Source organism: Cyprinodon tularosa, unplaced genomic scaffold, assembly GCF_016077235.1.
Source record: "Cyprinodon tularosa strain WSP-4 unplaced genomic scaffold, ASM1607723v1 ctg950, whole genome shotgun sequence".
In the NCBI taxonomy this organism is placed as follows: Eukaryota; Metazoa; Chordata; class Actinopteri; order Cyprinodontiformes; family Cyprinodontidae; genus Cyprinodon; species Cyprinodon tularosa.
In genome coordinates this window covers 983-11,040 of record NW_024039730.1, presented here as the reverse complement: position 1 = coordinate 11,040, position 10,058 = coordinate 983, and the positions used below count along the sequence as shown (strand labels likewise).

Sequence of the window (10,058 nt, the reverse complement as noted above, 5' to 3'; positions counted from 1 at the left end):
AATGAGATTCACTTTTTAAAAATCAATCCTTTCACTATTCACAACTTTCTCTACCCCCAGCATTCACATATCTGCAGCTCCTAAATAGGTTGTTTCCAAATAAAAACCCAGAGAGAATCTATTTGGCTTTGTCATGTTCTCATCTTTTACAGCTTCTGATGTCTCTCTCTCACCCCTAGACTGAAGGGAAATTCTTAATTACTTCATTATTAGAAAAATACTGCACTGAGTAAAGAAATGCTTATTACAGATTGACAGTTTTGAAACTATTTGCAGTAAATGATACCATTTGGCTTAACTATAATACACATATTAGGGCATCAGCTCAATTATAACACCTTCGTTTGATCCATTTCTGGATCAAACACATTTAAATCTCACATCTTCAAAGTTCAAAATAGTAAGAGCTGAATTTTATTTCTAAAGGGAGTGCTTAGGGCTGCATGCATGGAAACGTTGCACAGTTCATGTCTATTTGACATTTTAAATGTTGAAAACCAAAGTCACTTACAGGTACTGGCTTTGCCTTTACCCTGTCAACATTAGCTCCACTGGCTTCTTTAAGGTGAGTTCAGACACAAAACCATGGTTCAAACACGGAACAACCAACTTTGGATGTAGAGCAAGACTTAATGCAGTAGTTGCACGCCAGAGGTCATCTCGGTCCTCGGTGCATGGCATTTGTGGACAAAACAGACTTTTTTAGTGCCAGAAAATTGTACGCATATGCGTGGGTGTGTTTTGGTATGGTGGTGGGGGGGTTGATGTACCTGTGGGCGTTAACATCAAGACTGATTCTGACACGCTGACACACTAGAGTATAAAGCCACACAAGGTGGTTCTTCTGGCAGAAAAGGACACACCTCAGCTGCCTTAGACCACAAAGACGGAGGAGACAGTCATTCATTCACCTTTGGATGCTTTGCACAAACTTCTTCATTTTGGTGAGTTCCAGTTGATTTCTTTTCATTTTGCACCAAAATGCAGAACTGGTTAATCGAGCAGAACAGCAACTAAGTCAGAAACTAAGGCTGGATTTCAAGTGTAAAATTTAAGTTAAATAAAATGTTTCTGAGGGTTTTTACTAAAAAAGGTTTACGAATCCCATGGACACACACAGCATATAAAATTAGACTGACTTAAAAGGTCTTTGATGAAAGAAAAAAATATATAATGCATGAATGGCATTTGCTATATGCTTTTAATTTAATTCAACCAAACTGTTTAAAAAGTCTTCTGTGATATTTTGAATTAAATAGTTGCATAAATAAACAGGGATAACTGCACATACCAGCAAAGAACTTCTACTTTGACTTTAAAACTGTGTTGAAGCCTCTTTTAAGGCTCAGTCAACATCTCTTCATTTTTGCATGTGGTCATTTTCCATGCAAAGCTATAATTTAGTATGACTTATGATACGCAAAATCCCTAAATGCTTAAAATGATTTCACTGCAAAACTAATGCATGAAAACCTGCTGACCTAATGATTAGGTATGGAATGACACAGTCTACTTCAAAGTGGGTTAGAGCTCGTGAAACAAGAAATGCTGTGTGCTTATCCAATTTTGTTTTACTGTGGTGCTTGAACACTGCTAAAAAAATGTAAACTCACAACACTGATTGTTTAGTCACATTTCACCAACAGACATGACATAATTAACATGGCTTTTTCCATGACTGGGCAAGAACAAGGGCTTTGCACTAGATTTTTTTATGGGACCTGTCGTAATGGTCTCCAAAATAACTGCATTGCCATATTAAGTTCTCTTTTGTCAAGACACATCACCTAAAGCAGAATTCCATGCATAGCAGAGTCTTCATTAGAAACTTAAAGTTTAGTACACTTGTGTGTACTGCTTTATATACTAAAAGTAGCATAATGGGCACAATCCTAAAGCTGCAGGAAAAAAAAGAAAATATAAACATGTAAAACCAAAAGTATTTTCCTAAGCTTACTTTTTTACTAAAGAAAAAAAGTTGTATTCTTCTTTTTATGTAGTCAACCTTTTGCAGGACCTCCTAATGTTATTTAATCCACCCAAGTCAGATGCTGTTATTTAAAGTAGCAGCTACTCATCCATTTATTAATACCATTTGCTTATTTTGCATGATATTTAATTGATGTGCATTGTGTTGACATTATATGTCCTTCTATTTTTGTCTTATAGGTTACTGAATTATAAAGAAAGATGAGCACCTTAAACAAGCGAATCCAAGACTATATGCTGGAGAGGAGAAGGCGACGCACCAGATTAGTAACTAAAGATGGGCGCTGCAACATTGAGTACGGAAACATCAAGTATAGCACCCACTTCGCCTTCCTAGTTGACTTCTGGAACACCTTTGTAGAGATCAGGTGGCGTTTTGTCCTCTTATTTTTCATTGCATCTTTTACTCTCAGCTGGTTTCTCTTTGGCCTGCTGTGGTACTGGATTGCCCGAAGCAACGGAGATCTGACATGGCAAGAGCCCACTGCTGATCACACTGCATGCGTTGACAATGTTGTTGGACTTACTACAGCCTTCCTTTACTCACTTGAAACCCAGACAAGTATTGGGTACGGTGGACGAGCAATCACTCCTGAATGTCCTGGTGCTGTTGCTCTAATCATTATCCAGTCTCTCATTGGGGCGGTTATCAACTGCTTCATGTGTGGAATCATCCTGTCCAAGATCTCCTTGCCAAAAAAGAGGGCCAAGACCATCACATTTAGTGAGATGGCTGTCATCAGTCCCAGAAATGGCTCTCTCTGCCTGTCAATCAGAGTAGCCAACCTTCGCAAGACCCTAATGATTGGAAGCAACATCTATGGCAAGCTGTTGAGAACGACAACCACACCAGATGGTGAGACGATCATCATGGATCAAGTGAATATTGAGTTCATGGTAGATGCTGGAAAGGACAACCTGTTCTTTGTAACCCCTCTCACGTTGCATCACGTTATTGACAAGAGCAGCCCATTCTTCGACATGGCGGTAGACACTCTACATGAGAAAGAGTTTGAGCTTGTGGTATTCTTAGATGGTACTGCAGAGTCTACAAGTTCTTCCTGTCAGGTGAGAACCTCCTTTATCCCCCAGGAGATCATGTGGGGCTACAGCTTCTTGCCGATCATCTCCAGAAGCAAAGAGGGCAAATACAGAGTAGATTTCTCCAACTTCTCCAAAGTGGTGCCGGTAGCCACTGCACATTGTGCATACTGCTACCACAACATAAAGGGACACCATCTGCATTCTAGAGACGGACTTGACAACCGGGGCTTTGAAGTGATCGAAATCGACAACCCTCAAAGTGTCACTAAGATGTGAAACACTGATTCTCAAAGGACAGACAGTTATGATGGCCTTCCTGGCTGACCCAGAGGCATATGGCGTAAAAACTGATTTAAACCTGAGACAATCAAAACCAGATGATTTGTTATTCTTTTGTATTGACCACAGATAAAAACCTGAGGGGTCAGGGCACTCATTGTGAGTTTTGTATGCATCTGTATGTAAAACCACACCTGTGATTGTCTGCTGATGAAAAACCTGTTTTCAGATTGGAGTTCAGGTCATGTAAGCTGATGAAGCCTGGTAAACAAAACCCTTCTTTGGTACTGCGGATGTTTGAATGACGATGTGTAGACTTCCTTACTTTTACCTTTGGTATTACATCTCAGTGTCTTTCACTATAACAGGCTGAAACACCAAAAAGGTAATTGATGAAGGAGTTTTTTGGAATATTTAACATAGGCTGTTTTTCACAAAGCAACACTTTTACTTGAACCAGTATGTTAAACTGTTCAGATAAAGGCACTAGTCAAGGGCTGGTCTCCTCAGCCAGTCTTTTTAAGCTGTGAGTAATATTGTTGTTGTTTTTTCTTCACAAATTACCCTATTAAGAGGGAATACATCTCTCAGGAAATGCTTAACTTGGTTGCATGCAGCAAACCCATTTATATTGTATAGTCTTTTTTGATTTGATTTTCTTCTCTATGTACCCTAAAATAAACTATATTTTTTCATTCATAAACATGTATTTGTGGTATTTTTCTTCACACTAGACCAAAGAAAAATGTCACACCAGGTGTGTGAACCAGAAGGTCAAAGCAACCGAAGCTAACCCTGATAGCAGCTTTTTCTCTATAAACAAAGCTAAGTTATTACATCAAACAGGAAAGCTCAGATGAAATGGTTGGAAAAATGAAAGATGACAGTGTACAAGCCATAATGAGCCTACCGTAGTCTGAACATGACACCAGAACTATCTATTTGAGGAAATTTCTGGACATCCTGTATGAAAAAGCTTGAGTTGTATTATAAGATCAACAAACCTTTAATGAAGAATTAGTAAAATTCTTTAATGAACTACTTATTAATACTCACAACAGAGAAATCTACTCTAACATTGCGGATTGCAAAAAAAAAGAGCAAACTTTTCTCTGGCTGGGGCATTTAATATGCCAAAAAACTAAAGTGTAGAACTCCCAGGAGGCAGCCCGTCAGTGATGCTGTATTGATTATTTAAAGTGAATGTTACATGGATCTTACAAATGAGCATATATATTAAACTATTTAAACACACTGGTTAAAAAAAAATAAAATAATTCATTTCACGATGGTTGGTGTACTTAATGGCTATTAAGAACATATTTCAACAAGTATATATATGTATATATATATATATATATATATATTTTATTTTTTTATTTTTTATTTTTTTCTGTATAACAACTCATAAGAGCACAACCCAAGAGAAATTACTGCAGGACAGCATTCTTATTTCTAAATATATCTGACCAGACACCTACAGGTGGCCTTTAATAAAGTCAGATTTTACTCCTATAGATTCAATTTTCATGCCATGGTAACTGTTAAACACCCACACTAACACTTGCAATCCACATGTGTTGATAATTCAGCTAATGAGATGTTTCAGTGTGGTTCCATTTAACGAAAAAAACCTTGAAGATAAAAGTTGCCTCTAACTTCATAAACCTTGTTCTTTGCAATGCATAGACGTTAATTGAGGACTTTCAGCTCTTATTATACCAACATCTCTCTAACCAAAGCAGACAGAATAGGTTGCATAGTACCAGTGACAAGTTTGGAGCAAGGCAGCCCCAGGAGCTGAATCCCTTCAATGAGTTGAAACTTTTACTGCCTAACTGGGCTTTGTTTAGCATCCGAGAAGGTAGGTTAAAAAAGAGATACTTATCTCTAAATAAAACTAATCTTTCATAAAAAAAACAAGATGTAGGCAAACCAAAAGTTCCAAAAAAACAAAACAAACAAAAACAACATCTTTCCAATTGTTAAACACTGACAGGGAGATAAAGCAACCAATACAGTCCCTCTCTTTCTTTGTGTGTGTGTGTGTGTGTGTGTGTGTGTGTGTGTGTGTGTGTGTGTGTGTGTGTGTGTGTGTGTGTGTGTATTTGTTAATATACAAAGAAATACACACTGTATAATGGAGGGATGAAAACATTCTGTATGTACAGGAAAGCTTATTTAAAGACATAAATGCAACAAATTTTGGTACTGTCTGGACCAGACTTAAATGACATGTCTGCTGCTTCATTTAACCTGTACTTTTCCAAGGTTAAGTTGGATAAAGACAGGGCTCCAGTTCTCAATTAGGTGATGAAATTGATAAAATAGAAAGGTGAAAACACAGCCACCTCAAATGGCACAGCTGCACCATCTGTTGGTTAAAAAGCTGTTCTGCGCATGCTTATTGAGTGTTGGAAGAGGTGAGTTTCTTGATCCAACCCCTTGTTTAATCCGGCCTTTCCCTTGACCCCGGCACAAATATGATGTACCAGCTTGAATCCCATAATGGTCTTGATAGATAACTATTCACATTCACCCTGGTTCTGATAAGTTTTATTTTTGTTCAAATATATATATTTTTTTACCTCTCTTTCAACATTCATGCATAGTATAATGAACATCAAGGACATAAAGCAAAGAAATGTCCACTGCTGTTCTTTCAGAAGGACTGAATGCTCCAGTTAATGATCTCATGCAATCTGGGTTTCCTTAAAGTACTTTTCAAACATTCTGATTTGACTGAATAGACTTTATAAAGACGTTTTAAATGACATGATGCGAATTGACACCATATAAATATTCTGAATTAAACTGAATTAACTTTGCTTGTTGCCTAAAGTTTTAGTTTCTCCACTGGAAATCGAAGGCAAGAAAGGCCAAAAAAGCTTTTATTGGACAGAGCAATCCAGCCGGTTGGCACCAACTGAGACATAGGATCTTGTTGACATGAGGAGTCAACATCAGGTAAAACAGAGGAGTGGGATTTTTTTGCAAATTAGGAATGACTTTAGGACAAGTATAATAAAATATTGGTAGATAGACTATAAGCTTTAAGATATTGCTAATATAGAGAGCATACAATGTGATCCTTTCTCATGCTTACCAGGAAGTAAAAGCACACATATGGGAACTACGGATCCAAGAATTAATTGAATTAATCTTCACACTGTCACTCCGTGTGGAGTTTATGAGAACGAAATATGATCTAAGCTTGTGTATAGATTACAGACTATAGAACAGGAGACACAAACACAGTGCCCGGTCGACCCTACAGATCGTTTGAGTCGCCTGCTAGGCCTGTTCAAAAAATGGCACAACTCACTCCGGAGCTGCGTCATTTCAATATTGTGCATGGCAGTCAGTCGTCATGGAGAGTACACTCGTGGACACAGTGAATGTGATTGGTTAATGCAGTTTCCACTCCCTAAAATGACTGAAAAAAAGAAAACTTACTGTATCTTTTTCACAGTGTCTGTGAGCTAAAGGCAGCTTTGGGTGAACAACAGACTTTCTTAACAAAATGGATAAAAATTCACAAAAAACATCAAAAGCCTAGTTTGAGCTACATATTTTCTGATGAAGAAGAAAAGTGGAGATCAGAATCAATCTGATCTTCTCCAGCTGAGGGTATCTACAGTACGATTTCTAGTAACCTTGCTAATCAGCTGGATCAGGATCTGGCTAAGTCTAGGTGGCATCAAGTGTGAGAAGTCCGTAGACAGCAGCAGTATAATGCAGTTGTTTTATCCTGATGATGTTTTTTTCCACAATGAGGAACTCCTGACATCACTCCCCTTAAAGACAACCGTAAGGCAAGGTGACATTTATAAAACAGGGAAAGAGTTTTTCATACAGAGAAAGATAACAATGGAAATGCTCGCAGCCAGGACTACAGACAGAGTTCATGCTATAATCGGTCAACATACAGGTTTCATCACTCACTGTCAAGGTGACCCAGCCTTTCAAAAATGTCCACATTATCACTGTGTCATTCACTAGAAGGCATTATGTGCAAATGATATCGGCTTTGAGAATGTAATGACTCCGATTGTAAAAATAATAAACAGCATCGGATCTAAAGCCAAACAGCACAGGATTTTCAAGGTGCTGTTAGAGGTGCTGTCAGCTGAACATGGTGATCTGCTGCTACCAGTGTTGTGCCTGAACGCGTTCATTGAACAAAAGTTCATGAACTCGTTCATATTTTGGGCGAACGTGAACTGAACGTACGGTATTACTGCCTGATGAACGTTATTGTGAACTCGTTCATTCTGGTGTCTGTGAACGGCACGCTCTCTCAGTTCAACTCCGTTCAACAGGTTGCCAGATTTCTATAGAGCCCTCCAGGCGAAACCCCGGCTAAATCACACCGTAAACAGGCCTTAATATGTAGCGGGGGGGGGGGGGGGGGGGGGGGACACCCAATCTGGCAACACCAGCTACCAGCGTCGTAGCCTACAGACGCGTGCGTCATCAAAACAAAATGCAGCGTTGAAGCCACAGCAGCATGGAGACGACCATGGATGTGACAAAGCAGCAGTATGATCACTTAAAACAGTTTTATAACCAGGTGGTTGGTGAGGATGATGGCAACAATCTTACATTTCTCTGCAAACTTTGCCCGCCGGCTTTCAGTAAAAAAAATCCGCACTTCAGTAACATCTAAAGCAAATCTGAAACGGGATATATACTGAAATGGAATTTCAAATGGAAAAAAAATATTAAAATAAAAAAAAACATTTGCACCTTAAAGACTACTTTCCTGTTTTTCTTTTAATAATTCATCATAAAAAAGACCATTCAAGCAGCACATTTTTCCTGATGTTTTTGAGAATATACTGTAGGGGTTAAAGTGGCAGCTGCTACTAGTGTGAAGTGAATGGACAGCAACAAAGCGTTAAAGCAACAATGGGGAAATGCTGTCCCCTCAATGCTAATGTAAACCCTGGTTGGATAAGGATTCAAAACTGGATATGAAGATGAAATCTGACGCACAGTTTCAGTGTTACAACTGATAAAATAATTGCTCTCTGTGGTTCTACAGTAGGCTATGGTGTAATTGAGCAATATATAAAAAAAAAAAAAGAACTATGAACTAGTAGTTCATTTTTTGGAACCGTGAACTTAGTTCAAAATTTTGAATTATGAACTGAACTAGTTCATTTTAAAATGTGTGAACTGAACTTTGAACTAGTTCACGTAGAAAGAGAACTTTCCCAACACTGGCTGCTACACACCAAAATCTGATGGCTAAGCAGATGATGAGTGTTCTTTGCTTTTTTTCTTACTTTCGGGTGCACCGCAGAGGTGAAGATATCTCACTGCTGGAGGACACAGAGTGGACGCTTGACCTTACATTTTTGAAGGACATTATACTGGAAAACAAAATCAGCTGAGCTGCGAACTGCAAGGCAAAGATCAACATGTTGTTGTTATGATGCATGCTTTAAAATGGTGGTATCGGCAAGTACCAACAAATAGGGCACAGATACCATTTTGAGAGCCATAAGTTTATTCAATTATTGTCACCCACTCCTGGTAGGCAATAAAAAGTTCTACAGGATTCACTTTGTATTAGATTTTTTCCTGCTACACAAAGTTAAGCAGCAGCTTGACAAAGCCATGATGGCAATAATTTTACATTATTATGGTATCGGTATCGGCCGATACTGCACAGCCAGGTATCGGGTATCGGTATAGGGGCCAAAAAATGGCATCGGCGCAACACTAGTTTAAAGCCAATATAAACATTTTCATATGTAATTTACAGAGAAAAAGGTGGTGCACTATCCCTCTATGCAGTCAGTGCAGAAAGACAACGCTTCTACATCTGAGACGTATGACTGTTAGGATCCGGGGCCTTGCTAACCAGAGGGCGCCATGGATCCATGCCTGGGGAGCTTGGGCTCAGCATGGAAAGCTGTTTTCCATCAGTTCATTAAGAGCTCTCCTTATTTAAGCTGGAGTAGAGCTCCACTCTGAACCGGATTGTTGTCTTTCCTGTGTCACCATGCCCGTCTGAACCAAGAACCTGCAGAACCCTGTATGTTCCAATAAACATGTCACTGAAATGAGTAATATCTTGGGCAATCTAACTAAGACTTTAAGGAAAATTTACCTTTCAGTGCTAACACACTGTAGACATTTCTGCATGACAGACACTGCATGAAAAGTGGGATTTTCGTCAATATGCGGCACTGTAGATTGTCGTGGAACTGCAGTTTACGACAATTTGCAGGCTTCGCCGAAAACTCCCGTAAATTGTCAGAAATCGACGTAGACTTTGTTAGGCAGTGTTCCCCCCATGCCTCCCCCCCATGGAATTCTAGGGGAGGCTTTAACATGTAAATGAACATGCTGTGAGCTATACAAATGCAAATCAGGGTTGCAGGGGGGGTTTTACTCCAAGTGAGATTTTTTTAAAAGGTAAGAAAATCTCTGATACAAAGAGATCAGGCTCAGTATAGCCTCTTACATTTTAGCTTGAATTGATTTATTTAATTAAAGTATAGAGACCAAAACAGATCTTTAGCTGACAGAGCAATACATTTAGAGCAGTAATTATAAAAAAAAAAAAAAATTGCATTTAAGATAAAAAATAAAATGTTGTCTGTCAATATGCTCAATTCACAATAACTTAAGTGGAAAAGTTTCAAGAAATGAGTCTGAGATGATTCACTTTATAACATGGTGCATTATCCTGTTGGAAGTAGCCATCAGAAGATTGGTACACTGTGGTCATA

At 38.7% G+C, this 10,058-nt stretch overlaps 1 protein-coding gene across 1 annotated transcript; it reads left to right on the top strand.

Moving 5' to 3' along the window:
- Positions 1-815: 815 nt before the first annotated feature.
- Positions 816-4,019, top strand: LOC119776704 (ATP-sensitive inward rectifier potassium channel 1-like). The gene is made up of 2 exons (XM_038275279.1): positions 816-944; positions 2,170-4,019. The coding sequence occupies exon 2, from the start codon at positions 2,191-2,193 to the stop codon at positions 3,307-3,309; it is 1,119 nt and encodes a 372-aa protein (XP_038131207.1). The 5' UTR covers positions 816-944; positions 2,170-2,190; the 3' UTR covers positions 3,310-4,019.
- The last annotated feature ends 6,039 nt before the right edge of the window (positions 4,020-10,058 follow it).

Excerpts from the sequence above, each read along its gene's own strand:
- LOC119776704 (XM_038275279.1), top strand. The coding sequence starts at position 2,191 with ATGAGCACCTTAAACAAGCGAATCCAAGACTATATGCTGGAGAGGAGA.